Raw genomic sequence first — 17,728 nt, 5'->3', positions numbered from 1 at the left:
TCCACTGAACTGTCATGGCGCCCTTGTCAAAACTTAATAAATGTATGATTTCCTTTCTGGGTTCTCAATTTCATTTTTTTGATCTGGAAGTCTGTTCTTATGCCAGTGCCTTACAGTCTTGGTTGCTGTCGCTTTGTAGAAAGTTTTGAAATTGGGAAGTGTGAGTTCTCCAACTTTTTTCTTCATCACAACACAAGCCAGCAGCCCTGCTCCTGGGGATTTACCCAACTTCCACAAAAATGTCCCCAGAAAGCAAGCCTACAGGCAGAGGTTTATTGTGGCTTTGTTCATAATCATCAAGAACTGGGGGAAATCCAAATGCTTTTCACTGGTAAATGGTAAACAGCCGGGGACAGGTGTCCATGGACCCCAGCAAGAAGTGATCAGCACGTGTCCCCTGGATAAATGTCCATGCACCATGCTGGACTCAGAAAGTGACACCTATGTGACCCCCGCTATATGACATCTGGAAAAGGCAAAACTGTGGGACAGAAAATAGATCAGCACTTACTAGAGAGTTGGAGAGGGGAGAGGGGCTGACACAAAGGGACTCCAGGGAATTTTGTGGGTGATGAGATAATCCTGTGTCTTAACATGTGGCAGGACTATATCATTTGTCCAGATTCACAGCCCTGTAAACGGAGAAGGGTGAATGTCTCCGTGTGTAAATTACACCTCACTTTTTTAAGTGTAGAGCTTCCGCCCTCTACTGTTAACATCCTAAGACATCAGATTAAAACATTTCTGCATAGTATTTATATGTGTTATCATTATCAGCCTATGCTTGGAAAATATTTCCATTTGCTTAGACCAGAATATTGGTTTTTCTCAACAAAGGGTTGAAAATGAAAAGAAAAATATATCAAAGCCACTTTGAAACTTCTCCTGCTGTAGGGGAAAAAATTGTAAATAGCAAATCATCGTCCTTGATTTCCCTCCATATATAAATTGAGCACTGAAATCCTCTTTCTTGTTTTAATTCCAGCAATAGTTCATTTGCTCCTAGGAAAGAATTCGTCATAATTGGTCTGAATTATTATCATGTTTGTGAGCAGTTCGCAGGATCTGACCAATAGTCATGTGGATAATTTGAAAAACTTGTTTGTTCTTATCAATCTAAACATAATCCCTTGTGTTCTATAGCAAAGTGATTCTTCAAGCCTGAAAAAAAAAAATTAGAACCTTCTGTTTAAATGGAAACTCTCTCAATAGGATCAAAATTCATGTCTTAAAAAGCATCAAATAAAAGCCTAAACGAATAATCACCAAACTACTGAAGATACAAAATGCAGACACATGGACCAAGCGGGAAAGCCAGACAGTGTAAATCCATCACTTCTTATGTCACCCAGAAGTGCTGAGCGCTGGGCTTCTTCCTTCCCTTTGCTAACTGCTAAGTGGGGGAAGTGTTTCCTTTCATTTACCGGAGACAAAAGCAATGCAGTATCAGCAGATAGGCTACAAAGGAAAACATAAACAAGATGATGCCGCATTCAACGTGAACAAAACAGAAAGACCAGGGGCTTCATTAGGGCGTGAGTTTTGCAATCAAAATTATATTCAGAAAATTTAAATGCAGAAGGAAAAGGCCCAAGACCCCATTAGGACAGAAAGAGCACGCAGACTGCGAGGTCCAGAGGCAAGAGAGACGGGGCTGCAAAGGAAGTTGGACGTGGAGGAAGAAGTTAGCTCAGCCCACCTGGGTGGGAAAAGCAACTGCTAGACGGAAAATAATGTGCAAATTGTAAATTAAAGCAAAAATACCTGGCAAATGCGAGATTCATCGTTTTGTATTCAGGACCCACTACTATCACTATTATAACTGACATTAAAAATGGGGAATTGTAGGGCCTCCCCTGGTGGTGCAGCGGTTGAGCGCTGGGTTGCGAGGCTGCCCGCAGCCTCTGCAGTGCCGGTTCGATCCCTGGCCACCGGCGAGGGTCCCACAAAAAAAAGGGGGGGGAATTGTAAAGAAAAATGTTCTCTCCATTAGTGATTACACTAAGAGGAAACTTTTTCATTAAAAATTCCAAAAGTAGAGTCATTTACTCAGGGGAAACCTGCACTATAAGAACTTTATAGTCATAAAGTGAATGAATGTTTTTAAAAAGCAGAGTAGGTGGCAAAATGTAGCCATGTTTCTTTTTTACTTTTTTATGAGTTTTCTTTTCTTTTAAGATTTATTTATTTTTATACAAGAGCTGGGGTACAGGCCAGACATGCAGGAGGGTAAGAGGATTCACCAGAGACAGAGTGGGGAGCAGAACAGGCAGACTGACGAAACACACTGCTGAGGGGAGCCGCGGGGAGACAGGAGAGGTCTGCTGCGCCCTGTGGGAATCTCCCTGGCTGGCTGGGAATCGAACCCGTGCTGCAGAGGCTGCGGACAGCTTCACAGCGCTGCGCTCAACCCGCTGCGCCCCCAGGGAGGCCCTTGAGTTTTCTTTTTCTCTAGAGCCAACACCACTGGCACAGCTGGAATAAAAGGGAAGTCGCAGTGCAGCTGGACTGCAGCAGGACTCAGGGCCACCTCTTCCACACCCTTCCTTTGCCCATTTATTCAGCAACTGTGCCCGGACTGCCTCAGGGTACAGGCACTGTCCTCCAGCTGGAGACACCGTGGGAGCCCCACCCATGGGAGGCGGCACTGCTGTCTCTGTGCCCTGCAGTCAAGAAGCACCAGCTAGGAGCAGGGAGACTGAGCATGAACTGAAAGAGGGACCGTCTCCATGGGGTGTCACCAGTAGAGCTAAACAGGTAGGGCTTGGGGGTTCTGGAATGGGGGCAGGGAGCCCATCTCAGAGCTCCATCTCATCCAAGGCTTGTGGTTATTTCTTTCAACCAAGGTAGGTGAGAACTCAGGCAGCCTGGTGCAGGACAGCCGGAGGGCGCGTCCACAGCCCTGATCTCCCCTCTCCACACAGTCCAGCGCCTCCTGTCTTCAAGGGCCTCTAACCTCTGGGTTCTCTAAGCTGCTGACCTGAATCCCTCAAGTCACTGTGTCTCTATTTCTGTTTCATAATAAAGACCTATCAGGGAACAGGGGGATTACAGGAGATAAGAAAAAATCACAATGACTGACATGTACCCCAGATAAGCCACGGACACGCTCAGTGTCTCCACGACAGCTTCGCTCTGCAGGCTGACGCTCTGCCCCATGGTGCCCCCCAGCCCCGCCGGCCTCCCGGAGGCCACAGCCACCATCCCAGCAGCTCAGCACATGCCGGGGCTGAGACATCGCTGAGTAGTCTCTCCCCAGATGTGCTCGCAAAAGTGGCATCTCATATGCACTTGAGAACTTTAAAAATGAACTTTTCATTGGAAAGTCATATGTATGGTAAAAAAATGCAAAATATATCTTAAAATACACAATGCAAGATGCCTCCCTCTCGCCCGCTCTCATCCCGCCCTCTCCCGCCGTCCTCAGCCGCGGAAGCTATTACCAGTTCTCTCAATTCATAGACTCAGAGATTCTGGCGGAGAGTGAGTGTGTTGGTGAGCACACACACGTGCACCTGTGAGCACCCGAATGCCCTTCCTTGTATAATTGGAAGCACCTGTCCTTGTTTTTGCACCTGAGGACAGTCCACTTTGCTGCAACACTGGCTGTCACTCCACAGCGCCTGCCCCGGTGCACAGAGGACCCAACTCAGAATAGCCGGGAAGCTTTGTTGGTTCATAGGAGATTTTTCCTGCAAGAGCTTTGAACTCAGAGGGTAAAACTGGAAGCTGCAGCAGGGAGGGAAGTGGCGCTAAGCAGCCAGGGAAGTGGCGCTAAGCAGCCAGCCCCTCCAGGTGTACGTTTCTCCAATGTGAAGTGAGAGAGAACGCCCTCTGCAGGGAGGGCATCCAGCCCTAGGGGACACCAATAGGACGCTTTCCAGCTGTTTTAAAAATCTTGAGGTCCTGAGGCCTGGCAGCCACTGCAGCATGAGTTCAGTCCCCAGCCAGCCAGGGAGCTGACCCACCTGGCACAGCAGACCTCTCCTGTCTCCCCGCTGTTCCCCTCCACAGTGTATTTCAGTAGATCCGCCTATTCTGCTCCCCACTCTGCGTCTGGTGAATCCTCTCATTTCCTGCACCCCTAGCCTACACCCCAGTTCTTGTGTGCATAAATAAATAAAAATCTTTTAACAATAAACAAACTCCTCAAGACCGGGGCCTGGTGTACATGGCGGTGGGTGGCAACCAGACCTTTGGTGGCAGGTGTGATGTGCATATACAGGTGTCAAGATGTGCAGCTGTACACCTGGAACTTGTACAGTGTTGTAAACCAGTGTTACCACAATAGCAAGTGATTTTTAGAAATTCAGAAATGTTAAAGTATGTATGCACATGCCCTTGGACTCACAGCATGGATTCAATAATAGACGCCAGTTAACTTTGGAACCAATGATTCCTAATAAATTTTATAAAATATGAATGTCTCTGTGAGTCCTTTAGAATATTTGTCATGAAATACAGAAAAGAGACAAACCTTAAGACTGAATAAAGCCAGAGGACGCTGTCGACATCGCTGACACACACCCTCTTTAACAATGTTTAATTCTCATCTCTGGCACCGCATCACGGTCTCCACGACGTGAACAGCTGCTGACGCCTTCCAGTCCGTCCACACGGCCCTCACTGGCTACGTCTTACACACATGAAAGCAGCACAGATTTAGGAATATACCCTGAAATGGGACTTTAAATCCACTGGCTGTTCATAGCTTGTTTTCTCCAGAAGTTAAGGAAAGTAATAATTCCTCGATCTGTACCAAAGAAAGACTCTCTTGCTGAAGACACGGCTGTGAGTCTATAAAAGCAAAGACCACCAGCATTTCAGGGAAACACTCTCAGCGACACTTATATCTGCGTGACCAGCTGTCCAGGCGCAGATGCTCGGGGGCCCTGGCTGCTCCCTCTGAGAGTCCCCATGTCGTAGGCCCACACGGTGTCGATGCCCTCACCCGTGACCTGGTCAGGGGCCCAGTTCGGAAACGGGAACCGGCAAGCGATGACTCTGGCACCATCCTCAAGTTCAAGTTCAAGCTTCTTGGCCAACTGCGGCATCTGTGGGGAAGGACGGTCATTGTTTGGTAAGGGGAAATGACCCCCCCCCATCCTCTGTATCTCGGTCCCTAAAAACACCTGTGCAAAAATTACCTTGTAAAAATGATGATTCCAGAGCCTAAGTGCATTACCCAGTAACCCACGGAACCATAGAAGTCACTCTAAGGACAGTGACAAGAACATCTTCTCAGATCAATTATAAACCAGGCCCTTTTCAGCAGATGTGCCTCCCGGCTTTCTGGCTGTCTAACTAAAACCATCATGTGGCGATAATGAAAACGAGAAGCAACTTCAAGTTATTTACCAACCTAAACATTTCAATCTACTGTCTCACCCATTTAACACATATTTTCCACATTTTAGATTCTCTGAAATCCTACTATTGACATTGTCTTATACTTGTAATCAGCCATAGATTTTTCCTATCAATAGCAATGGTCTGTCTAAACCAGTAACATCTAGTGTTAAGGAAATACGATGTAATTAGACAATGAAAAAATAGGCACATTTTACCCCCTTGAAATACAGTGAAATTAGCCAGACTTTTAAAAAAATATATCCATGATATACAGAAAATGATTTCTTGATAGTCTATATCACTTTTTAAAAAGTATAGTTCTCAGGCCTCCCTGGTGACACACAGGCTGAAGTCTCAGCACTATCAAGCTACCCGCAGCCACTGCAGCCTGAGTTCAATCCCCAGCCAGGGAGCTGACCCACCTGGCGCAGCAGACCTCTCCTGTCTTGCCCACTGCTCCCCTCAGCAGTGTATTTCAGTAGATCCACCTGTTCTGCTCCCCACTCTGTCTTCAATGAATCCTCTCACCCCTGCACCTCTGGCCTACACCCCAATTCTTGTATGCATAAATAAATAAAATCTTTTTTTTTAAGATTTATTTATTTATACAAGAACCAGGGTACAGACCAGATGTGCAGGAGGGTGAGAGGATTCACCAGAGACAGAGCAGGGAACAGAACAGGCAGACAGACAAAATAGACTGCTGAGGGGAGCAGCGGGCATGACAGGAGAGGTCCACCACGCCATGTGGGACCCTCGCCAGCCAGCCAGGATCAAACAGGCTCTGCAGAGGCTGCGGACAGCTTCACAGCGCTGCACTCAACCACCTGCGCCACCGGGGAGGCCCAATAAATAAAATCTTTTAAAAATATTGGAACAGTTCTCTTACCACTTTTGTATCCTTTTAATGCCAATCTATGAAGAAAGTTTCATTGTTTGCTAAAAATATTCACATTATAATTCCATCAGAAAATTTAAACTGCTTAAAAATGTATCTCCAGGTCCTAAAAATATTTTGCTACCTTCACTAGCTAAATACAGCTGCCCCACTTTCTTCTTTCTATATGTTATTTTGAAATCGTTTCAAACTTACAAGAAAGTTGCAATACAACAGAGAACGCTCCTAACCCTTAGCCAGGCTCGCCAATTTTTTTTTAAAGATTTATTTATTTGTACAAGAGCTCAGGTAAAGGCCAGAGGGACGGGAGGGTGAGAGAATTCACCAGACAGAGCGGGGAACAGAACAGGCAGGCTGACTGAAATACACTGCTGAAGGGAGCAGTAGGGAGACAGGAGAGGTTTCCGCGCCATGTGGGTATCTCCCTGGCCAGCTGGGAATCGAACCTATGCTGCAGAGGCTGCGGATGGTTTCACAGTGCTATGCTCACCTACTGCACCACCAGGGAGGCCCAGGCTCACCAATTTTTAAGCCTATCATCATCACTGGACCCTAATTTCCCTCCAGTGAACATTTTTCTAAGCCATCCAAGGCCAGGATGCCCGCCATGCCCCTCTGCCTTGGATATGCCCATGTTTTCTGAGCAAGTATTTTCTACAAGTGCATTTTCTACTAAGAACTGACCCCTGCACCTTTATGAAATACAGGAAATTTAACATTCCAGTATTCAAAAGCCCAAGGAATTCTAGTTTTGTCAAACGGCCTGATAATGTCCTTGATGGTCTCCCTGGGATGAAGACGGAATCCAGTGCATTTGGTTGTGACGTTTCCCTGCTCTCCTTACTGGCTGTTCCCGACCTTCCTTGTCACTTAGCGCCCTTTGAGCAGACAGGCCAGTGATCTCCAGTGGACAGGCCACAGTTCGCTGGCATCTGCACCTGGACACTTGGCGTGAGCATCTTCAGCAACACCCGCCAGGGGGCTGTGACCTTCTGGGGTCCCCAGGCGGAGGCCCCGGAGTCCCACCTCGAAGGGGATGCTAAGGCTGGGACACAGGGGTATCTCGCATCTCCACCCTGCGGTTACTGCTGTCCCTTTCTAACAAGTTGGTCATGGGGGGGCACTGTGCACAGTGGGCACACCCTGTCGCTCATCAGGCCTGGGGTCCCTCCACTGCGGGGAGCACTACCGATGACTTGGCCCAGGAAGGTCTTTCCATCCCTGCAGCAAAGAGATCAAAGCTAACCCCATGGTTCCTGTGGGGAAGAGCTGCCCTCTCTCCTCCATCTGCCTAGCCGTCACCCTGGGCATGAGCGCACAGACAATTCTTCCCTCACCGCATTATAATCCAGGCCTGCCCTGTCCATTCGGAAGCTCAGAAGACCACAGTTTGGCCTCCTCAAGCTGGCAGCCTCCCCACGCACCCCAGGACGAGCCCCTCCCATACTCTGAGCCACACATCCGGCTCCAGACCTTCCTTCAGTGCCTTCCCTTCGGGCCCTGAGCAGCCAAGCTGCAACATCCCTGGCCCTCCCGCTGGGAAGTGCTATTCAGAAACCAAGACCCAAGCAGAAACGACTCCCTTTCAATCAAAATATCAAATCAATAGTGCTTCTGTGGAGACACATCCCTAACCTGTATCTTTAAAAAGTGCTTGGAAAAACTCCTCTGCACAACCCCAGGCTACAGTGAGCCAATTCCACAGCAAGATAACAACAGATCCCATTAAGGGTGGAAGATACCTGTTCTCCAGCAGCTCGTGAAAGTGAGAGGAAGCAAGAGGGAGGGAGGTTGGAGGGAGGAAGGGAAAGTTTTGTTCCTTGAGGGAAAAATTAAATAAGCCAAGAATGAGACGATGTGTTTTTCAAAAATATCAGAGGTCTCCTCCAGTGATTTTGCGTAGAAAGGATAATTGTAACTCTGCTCCTATTGCTATTATTCTGCTCTTTCACCGTTTCTCTTCTTTCCAGATGACTGGCATATGCTAAGCCGAGATAACCCTAAGAAGGAAAGGCGCTATTGCAATCATGAGAAATTAACAGACTGAATTATACATAAACACGCGCCGAGGCCGCGCCTCGCTGCCACCCCAGGGGAAGTGGCAGCCGCCCGGCTCTGATAGAATTCAAAGAGCTTCCACGATCACAGGTTTCAAAGTGACAGCGACTCGTCACATTCTAATTACTTCTTCAAAACTTTAAACCGAAGTTGAAACAAGCTCCAAGGCATAAGACAAAGTAGCCCTGTCCACCCCAGCGGGTCACTCCATCCCTCCCGCCTCCCCAGACGTTAGCTTTGAGGGTGACCAACCCCTCCCCTCAGCTTGCCCCTCTTGGCCCTACTCCCCCTCTGCTCCTGCCCCCACCGCCAGCTGCCCTCCTCCCCAGGCCCCTACTCCTGAGTCCTTTGTGGGGTCCCTCGTTTCCCGGAGCTCTGAAGTGAGAGGTCAGGGCCCCACGGTGGCCACACCTAGCCAAGGGCCTGGCCTCAGCCTCAGCCCAGAGTAGCCGGCAGTCACAGACAGCTCCGCCTGCAGACACTGCTGCTGCAAGTTCCGGAATGCGGCTCCGGTTCTGGAACACCGCCCAGAACTGGACCAGCAGGTCCAAAGGGGCGTCCAGGAGCCTGGGCATGAGACACACATATGGAAGCACCCCTGATCTCAAGAGTGATCCCCCTATGAGGACTTGTAACAGCAGGTCTAGTTCTGACCTGACCTTCCCTTCCTAAGCATCCCTCCAGGACCTCGAGACCTCTCTGTCCTGGGGTTGCCAGGCAATGTCTGTGCTGCGTGGGCTGTGCCGGTCCACACGGACCAGGGCTCTGGAAGGTGACATGGGGAGGCGGTTGTGCTCACACCGCTCCGCTGACCCAGGAATGTAGGTGCTCCGGCTGTCCTCTTTCTTGGGAATGGGGAAAGGCTACACGTTCCTTATTTCAGATGTAGAAACAACAGCACAAGCGCTCATCAGAATAGCTGGACTCTCGCTGCTGAGTGAACAGCTCCCAAAGGGACCACACTCAAAAGCTGAGCAGCTCTGGCGCTGGACCCCAGCGATCCCGCCAACAAGGCACCGCCAAAGGCCACTGCTGCCCCCTGCTGGCCCCGAGCTGCTGGGCCGCCAGATCCTGGGCTTATCCCACCTCTCCAGACAGCTCGGCAACCCTATTGTCTTTACAGGGCATGGATTTCAAATTAAACATCAAATTAACACTTCAAATTAACATTAAAACAAATGCTTTTCTTCCCCCTCAAATTTTGATTTGCCAGTCATTGGCATAACTAGAAAATCTGGGGAGTACAACTTCACCCCTTCCTGTGTGCAGCTGCCTCACACCCTCCACCAAGCCCCACCACCTGCCCTCCCTCTGCAGCCGCCTCCCCTCTCCCAGCACCCCGGGCTGCCCGCCCCCTCCCCACCCTCCCCTCCCCTAGGGCCACCAGCATATTCCTCACAGAGTCTAAGAATTATTCTTGTTGTTTCGCCAGCTTGAAAAAATATTTCAAATTAAACACAGAAAGGCCCAAGCATAAGTGGTAAATAAACACCAAATTCCCTGGCAAGCCTGTGATCCCAGCTAGTTCCTTTGAAGGGCCAGCAATCAGGCCCTTCTACCTCCTCTCGGTTCTATAATCAAAGTGGAGACACCCAGAATTCATCCTAATTTCGGGCTTACTGAGAATTAACCGCAAGCATAGAGAATCCTGTCACTTTCATGGCTAACAAAAGCATTCCTACTCCATCGACTTGAAAAGAAAAGAAAATGGCATTTTACTGAAGGTCCTAACACTAAAAAAATTTCTCAAGCAAGCGCTGAAACATCCTATATAAAAATTAAAGTGCGAATAGAAAATAACCAAAAAGCAAATTTCCTTTTTTTTTTTTTTAAATTAAACATTATGTCACTGGGGCCTCCCCAGTGGCACAGCTGGTTGAGCGCAGCGCCGTGAAGCTGTCTGCGGCCTCTGCGGTGCCGGTTCGATTCCCGCCCAGCCAGAGAGATTCCCACACGGCGCGACAGACCTCTCCTGTCTCGCCCACTCTTTCCCTCAGCAGTGTGTTTCAGTCAGGCTGCCTGTTCTGCTCCCCACTTTCTCTCTGGTGATTCCCTCACCCTCCCGCGCCTATGGCCTGTACCCCAGTGCTTGTATAAATAAATCTTTAAAAAAGAAAATCATTGCAAAAAATATATTAAAAAAATAATAAAAACCCACTCTGTCATGTATATAGCAGTTTTTCAGCAAACATCCAATCTCAGCAAGATTATGAAGGCTACAGTTATAGACTGAAAAATGAGGGGGGGTTCCCGCTACAGTCTGCAAAGCAACAACCAACGACAGCCTCTCGCTCCCGCCATCTTTCCAAATGCTGGACTAGGACCCTCTTCACTTTCGCAGCATCCTCACTTTCGAGACTGCACAAAGTCCAGCAGAGGCCAGTCAACAGAGGCCAGCTGAGGCCAGCGGACCTCACCCGCCCTGCACGGTGGAGGGAAGGCCCCTCCCCAGGGATTCCGGCTGGATGTCAGGAGGAGCGGAAGCCTCACATGACCCAAGCCACCAGGAGCTCATAAAGCGGTTTCAGACTGGAATTTGTTGGCTTGGGTGGACAACTGAGGATTTTATTGGAAGCAGACGTTTAAAAACTATGATTGATTTTTTCCTCATTCGATGTTTAAGGCCCTGATGTCCTTGATTAAACCGATGCGCTGAGGCCCAGCATCTGGGGGCTCTGGGAAGCCACCTGCTGTGGGGGGCTGCGCAGAGCCTGAATCAACACCCCAGGGCCGGGCACTGGCGGTACTCACCATCTGAGGCACCCCAAAGACAACGACGTTCGAGTACTGAGAAAAAGTCACCTAGGAGAAGCAGGCAAGAGGGGTTCGGGCATTAATTTTTTTAAAAAAAGATTGATTTATTTATGCATACAAAAACTGGGGTGCAGGGCCTCCCCGGTGGCGCAGCGGTTGAGCGCTGGGTTGAGAAGCTGCCCGCAGCCTCTGTAGCACCGGTTTGATCCCCGGCTGCTCCCCGGCCACTGGAGGAGGGTCCCACATGGCGCGCAGACCTCTCCTGCCACCCGCTGCTCCCCTCAGCTGTGTACTTCGGTCCTTCTGCCTGCTCTGCTCCCTGCTCTGGCGCTGGTGAATCCTCTCACCCTCCCGCGCTTCTGACTGTACTCAGTGCTTGTATAAATAAATAAATAAATCTTTAAAAAAAAAAAAAAAAAAAAAAAAAAAAAAAAAGTGGGGTGCAGACCAGAGGTATGGGGAGTGAGAGGATTCACCAGAGACAGAGTGGGGAGCAGAACAGGCCGATCTACTGAAATACACTGCTGGGGGGAGCAGCAGGCAAGTCAGGAGAGGTCTGCTGCACCATGTGGGTAGCCACAGTTTGGCCTGTGGCCGGGATTGAACTCATGCTGCAGTGGCTGGCGATAGCTTGATAGCACTGAGACTTTTACCCCTGTGCCGCCAGGGAGGCCCTCAGACATTGATTTTTAAAAGCCAAACATTAAGCTTAACTTTTGTTTCAAAACGAGTAGCAATTTTCCATCTCCTCAAATAGCGGGTTTTCACAAAGACACGCCCTTTGCTGTTTCATCAGGAAGAGGTGATCAGCTCACACCTTCCACTCCTGCTAATTCAATGCATTGGTTTTCCAAATGCTGCCCAGTGAGGACCCCGTCCCAGGGCAACTCCACGCAGGACCCCACCGCCTCCCCATCTCCCCAGTCACGGTCATCTGTCAGAAAGGCCAGGGACTGACCAGGTGGTGGCCGAGCCAGGTGACACTGGGCCACCTGGCCCCTGCTGCACACGTCCCTGCTCAACTCCACCGCTCACCAAGTGCCAGGAGGCCAGGGACACCTTGTGTTTATGTGGAGATAACCTTAACATTCTAGCCCCTCCTCTTCTCTAAAGTACTAAGTAAAAAATGCAATGAAACGGTCTTTAGTTGAAGAAACTGGGGAAGTGCTTTGCCAGTCAAAATTCTTATTGCCCAATAAAAGTCTTATTTACTCTGGAGAGAGATCGTTTATGCACATATGATATAAAAAAACAATGCTGCAAAACTCAAGTGAGTGTTTACGAGCTACTGATGACAACGTTACGGTGTAAGTTCTTATTTAAGGAAAGGCATTTATGGAGGATTCCTGAGACAGAATCACAGGCCGTTCTTTAGCAGACAGGCACACCTCGTTTTATTGCCTTTGGGTTTATTGCGCTTTGCAGAGTTCGTGCTACCTACGGATTGAAGTTCTGTGACCACCTTGTGTTCAGCCAGCCCACTGCCACCGTTTTTCCAAAAGTTCCATGAGTTACCATTTTTGCAATAAAAAAAATTTTAATTCAGATGCATACATTGCTTTTTTTTTCCACACACTTTTTTTTTACACACTCTATGAGTGTGTAAACATAGCTTCTGTATGCACGGGCTAACAGGAAATTCATGTGTCTCTCTTTATGACTACATTAGATTTACTGCGGGGTCTGGAACCGACCGCAGAGTCTCCGAGGTGAGCCTGTAAGGTGGACCTGGAGGCATCACGTACTTTATGAAGAACAGAGAGGGTCACGGCAGCTGGGCTGATGGGCTCTCTCCTCTCACGCCCTTCTCCATTTTTCTCAAAATACACACACCCACCCACTGAAAAGTCTGCTATTTACCTAAAATGACATTAATAAGTGAATCCTAAATCACAGTTTATAAGATTCCCAAATGAGATAAATCTCATCATTTCAAAATAGGTGGAAATGAGAACTGTTTCGATTGAGCAAATAAATCTTCGGGCTTCACCTGACCTATCCTGCCCCAAACCCTACGCTTCTGCCCCCAAGAGTGGGTGTTTAAACCCCCCACTTCAAAGGTGCTCACAGTCAGGTGCGTTTTAACCGTTTTTATTTTAATACACGTTTCAATGTTCACTCATGATTATCATGAATTATAAAGTTTTCCAGGACTCCTCACGTACCTTCCACAAATCTGAGATGTGAAACCTGGCCGAGGCCTGCACACCCTCTCGCCACGCGCGGTACCGGGAGAACCAGACCAGCCAGGGGTTGAGCTCGTAGCCCACCGCCGTGAAGCCTTCCTTGGCAGCTGCTATCACCTGAGGGAAGAGGCCATGTTTATTCCCAAGAAGAAAACACCATCTTACATGGCCCAAGGACGTGAACACGTTCTATTTATGGCCTTTTATCCTAGATCATCCGCCCAAAAAGCACCTCCTTTGTCCAAAATATTTCAAGGTGTGTCTCCAAGTCACTGAGCTTTGCAGACGAGATAAAGCCAGCCCCGGGAGGTCAGCTGCTCGTTTTCGTCAAAGGCTTCACCCAAGCATCAGAGCACACAGCTGGGTTCATTCTGGACAGCAGTGTCACTGGCCGGCTGGACCGGCCAGCCCCGGGTGGGTCAGACAGAAAGCCACGAAATGAACCGGCCTGGGAGAAAGTGTGGTGAGCAGGCTGTGATCTTTAATAAAAACAACATGACGATGAGGAGAATGCAGTAAATGACATGTTTCCTTAGTATTTAAGATTGTTCATTCAGAACTGAAAACAGGTAAACGGGAAGAATCCCAAATAAAGTCAAGGAGGTTCCGGCCTCTCCTGAGCAGATGGGCTGGGCCTGGGGTCTCTCTGCTCATCTTATCTTGCCACCCGCTTCCAGCGGACATCCCTGAAGGGGTCTCCCAATGAAGGGAACTTCCCAAGCAACTATGGTCTCACCCCTTAAGAAGGAAACCAGCTTCTCAGAAACCACTCAGAAACCACTCAGCGATGTGAGACATTTAAATATGGATGTTAAAACTTTCTCCTGACTTACATACACAGCTCCTGATCTCTCTAAAACACAGCAGGTCACTTTTTAACCTGTTCCCAATGACTCCCAGTCCCACTGACATGACAGGCTCCAGGTCATGTCAGCACAGCCTTATTCCAGTCACCGGAGGACGGTGCCACCTCCCCCACAGAACACTCTGAAACACCCACTGGCTGGTCAATGGCCTTACGTCTTTATTTATGGATTTCAGCCAGGGTCAACGTGAGTTGAAGTCACCAACAGTCTGATCTTGGATGAGTGGGGACTAAGGCACTGCCTCTCCCCATCTCAACAACATTACGAGGTAGAGATTAATAGACATGTAGAAACAGAAATAGATATAGATGCAAAAAGGCACAGGTGCCAATATGGGTACAAAAATGTGAAATATTGCAGAAATGAAATGCCATGATTTAACCTATTTCTTCTACTAACACTAACTCTGTTGGTGCAAGTTTTTCAATGGACAGTTTCATCATCACCAATTAACTGTTCCTTCTTACCTGGGATATCTACAAAGTACTGCATTAAGAAAAAATTAGAGAAAAATCAATTCCAAATTCATGTCGGAGGGTTTGCTAGTCTGGCCAAGCACACACAAAATTAAACTACTTCATTATGTTGTCATATATAGCCAGTCTTGAGCAAAGCTCCACAGCGATTTTAACAATTCTAGTTCCAAACTTTATTCAAATGTCTTTAGCAAAACTCACAACACGCCCATCGCCGCTGCCGATGTCCACCAGCGAGCCTTTCCTGCACTGCAACATCTTCACGACATTCTCGATCTGCTTGGTTGTTGCAGGCACAAAAGGCAAACAAACTTTGCGGAGGGCTGGTGCTATAAATGGTGTGGCCACAGCATACACGGCCACCAGTGTACCGCCAACAACCCCGGTGATTAAGAAGCCCCATTGGCTCTTCTTAGGGCCACTGACTCCCAGAGGTGCGGGCCGGGCAGGTGGTGACCCACTTTCTTCTTTCAGTGCTTCTGTGGATGCACCTGGATTGAGAGCAAGCAGAAAATACATAGGTGCCAGCAAACCAGAAATCTCAGGTTCTGTTTTTCTCCCTACAATTCTTTTTTTTTTTTAAGATTTATTTATTTATGCACACAAGAACTGGGGTGTGGACCAGAGGTGCAGGGGGTGAGAGGATTCACCAGAGACAGAGTGGGGAGCGGAACAGGCAGATCTACTGAAATACACTGCTGAGGGGAGGAGCGGGGAGTCAGGAGAGGTCTGCTGTGCCATGTGGGTCAGCTCCCTGGCTGGGGATCGAACTCACACTGCAGTGGCTGGTGATAGCTGCATAGCGCTGAGACTTTAACCCCTGTGCCTCTAGGGAGCCCCTACAATTCTTACAAATAAAATCATGCTTTTTTAAAAGAATCATGTAGGGCCTCCCCTGGTGGTACAGCAGTTGAGCACTGGGCTGCGAAGCTGCCCGCAGCCTCTGCAGCACTGGTTCCAACCCCAGCCACCGGCGAGGGTCCCACATGGCGCGCAGACCTCTCCTGCCGCCCGCTGCTCCCCTCAGCAGTGTCCTTCAGTCCTTCTGCCTGTTCTGTTCTCCGCTCTGGCTCTGGTGAATTCTCTCACCCTCCCGCGCTTCTGACTGTACCCAGTGCTTGTATAAATAAATACATAAATCTTTAAAAAAAAAAAAAATGATGTAGTTGAATACAGTCTTAATGGCCAACGTATGATTCCACAATGAGTTGTAGATTCCAGTCACTAAATTAAAGCGACTCAGAGAAAATGATTCAACACTAATGGAAGACTGAAATCTTTTCTTTCCAACACATTGATTTTTGTTTCTGGAAGTCATCTTGGAAAACTATGTCTTCCAGCCTATCTGGATTCTTACGAATTCAGCATCCATTCCTTCAAGCGCTGACCGTGCAGTCTGTTCTCATGGTTCAGAACAAAATCTCATAAACAAGCAAGCTTGACTATATCTAATTATTACCCTATTTCAGACAGGGTGATTGATTACACGGGGCCACAGGGACAAGGATGACACTCCCAGCTGAGTCCTTGCCTTGACCGTGTCTGCAGTCTCCCATCAATTATTCACAGATTCTGGGCACCAGGATGTGCACATACTGGGGGGTCATTATTCTGCCCACCTACACTGAACGTGGTCACCTGTTCTACTTTGAGGCGGCTCAACTTGAACACAGGGGGGTCCCCAGCCATGAGCAACTCTCCACAGCATGTGACCACCCACGGCGCCTCCAATGGAGGGAGGAGGGTAGTTCTTCTTGACTCGTGAGGTCACTAAAGTGACTTAAGAGTGGCTTCGAGGTGGAAAACCAAGTGAGAACACACCTCCACCACAAAATCCGACTGCAGGAAGTTTAGGACGGTTGGTGTGTGATGGGTTGAAGTCAAGGGACTTCAACACGCTTCCAGGCACTTTCCAGCCTGGTGGGAGGGGCTTCCAAGACCCCTGTAGTCCGAGTGTACTTTTGCTTTAAAGATTTATTTATTTATGCATACAAGAGCTGGGGTGCAGGCCAGAGGTGCGTGGGGTGAGAGGACTCCCCAAGACAGAGCGGGGAGCAGGACAGGAGACTGACTGAAATCCACTGCTGAGGGAGCAGCGGGCGAGGCAGGAGAGGTCTGCCGCGCCGTGTGGGTAGCTCCCTGGCCGGCCAGGAATCGAACTCGTGCTGCGTGTACTTCCACGTCCCGCATCTGTCACGGGCCAAGCGACCCCGAGGGCCGCAGTCTGGAGGCTCAGCGCCCACCCGGGGTGTGAGTTACCCTGGCTCGTCCTCACCAAGGCCCGACCCAGACGCAACACGACCCTTTAGGGCGCTGGGCAGCTGAAGGGAGGGCGCAGAAAGCCCCGGCGCAGGCCTGAGAGTGACAACGCCGTGTGGCGGCTCGCCCTGCAGAAGTGGGGTGCAGGGACTGGGGGGGCGGGGGGGGCGTCGCCGTGACCTGCTGGGCGCGTCAAGGCCTGGTGCCGGGGCGTCCCCGGAGGCGCGTGCGCCCCGCGTCGCCTCCAGACAAGCCCCTTATCCTGGGGCCGCCGCCCCAAACCCCCAGCCCGAGCCCCCCGGTCAGTCTGTCTCCCCAGCTCCGGCTCCCGGATGTGCTCGGAGCCGTGACCAGAGCCGAGCGGACGGCAAGTCTGAGGACTGGGCCAGGCGAGGGGCGCTCAGAGGACACGGCCGTGCCCGCGGGCTCACAAGCCCCCCGCACCCCAGAGCACGGGCGGCCGCCGGCGCCCCCACACCCCCGCCGGCCGGGCACAGGCGCCCCCAGGACCACGCGCGTCCCCGCGCCGCGCCCACGCTGCCCACGCCGCCGCGGCCGCCGCTCACCTCCTCCCGCCATCGCGAGATTTGGGAGTGGGGGGGGGGGGAAATCCGGAAGTGGACTCTACCATCTCGGGGAGCCGGGGCGGGAGGAGAGAGAAAACATGCTCTGAGCGAGGGAATTCCTCGCGGCGCCCGCTCCCCAGCTGGCCTCACTCTGTAGCTTAACGACATGACCGCATTCGAGCTACACATGTGTGTGGCTTCTAAAAGTTCGCTCCGCCTCTTTGAACTCCCCCCACAACTTTCTGAAAGATGGAAGTTTCCGAGGGCGGCCGGTTCCAGAAGGTGCTGTCCCGGCGTTAAACTAGTCCCGGCT

The 17,728-nt window shown here is 49.9% G+C and overlaps 1 protein-coding gene across 1 annotated transcript; it reads right to left on the bottom strand.

The window, feature by feature from the left end:
• Window positions 1-3,990: 3,990 nt before the first annotated feature.
• On the bottom strand, window positions 3,991-17,439 carry ATPSCKMT (ATP synthase c subunit lysine N-methyltransferase). Its single transcript, XM_037529487.2, has 5 exons — window positions 17,416-17,439; window positions 14,792-15,081; window positions 13,228-13,365; window positions 11,060-11,110; window positions 3,991-5,054 (listed from the first exon to the last, which is right to left on the bottom strand). The coding sequence occupies exons 1-5, from the start codon at window positions 17,426-17,428 to the stop codon at window positions 4,848-4,850; spliced, it is 699 nt and encodes a 232-aa protein (XP_037385384.1). The 5' UTR covers window positions 17,429-17,439; the 3' UTR covers window positions 3,991-4,847.
• Window positions 17,440-17,728: the final 289 nt, after the last annotated feature.

Source organism: Talpa occidentalis, unplaced genomic scaffold (genome assembly GCF_014898055.3).
Source record: "Talpa occidentalis isolate TD23 unplaced genomic scaffold, MPIMG_talOcc4v2.1 talOcc4.6, whole genome shotgun sequence".
In the NCBI taxonomy this organism is placed as follows: Eukaryota; Metazoa; Chordata; class Mammalia; order Eulipotyphla; family Talpidae; genus Talpa; species Talpa occidentalis.
Note: the sequence above shows the minus strand (reverse complement) of the source record. Positions and strands in the feature narration are given on the sequence as shown.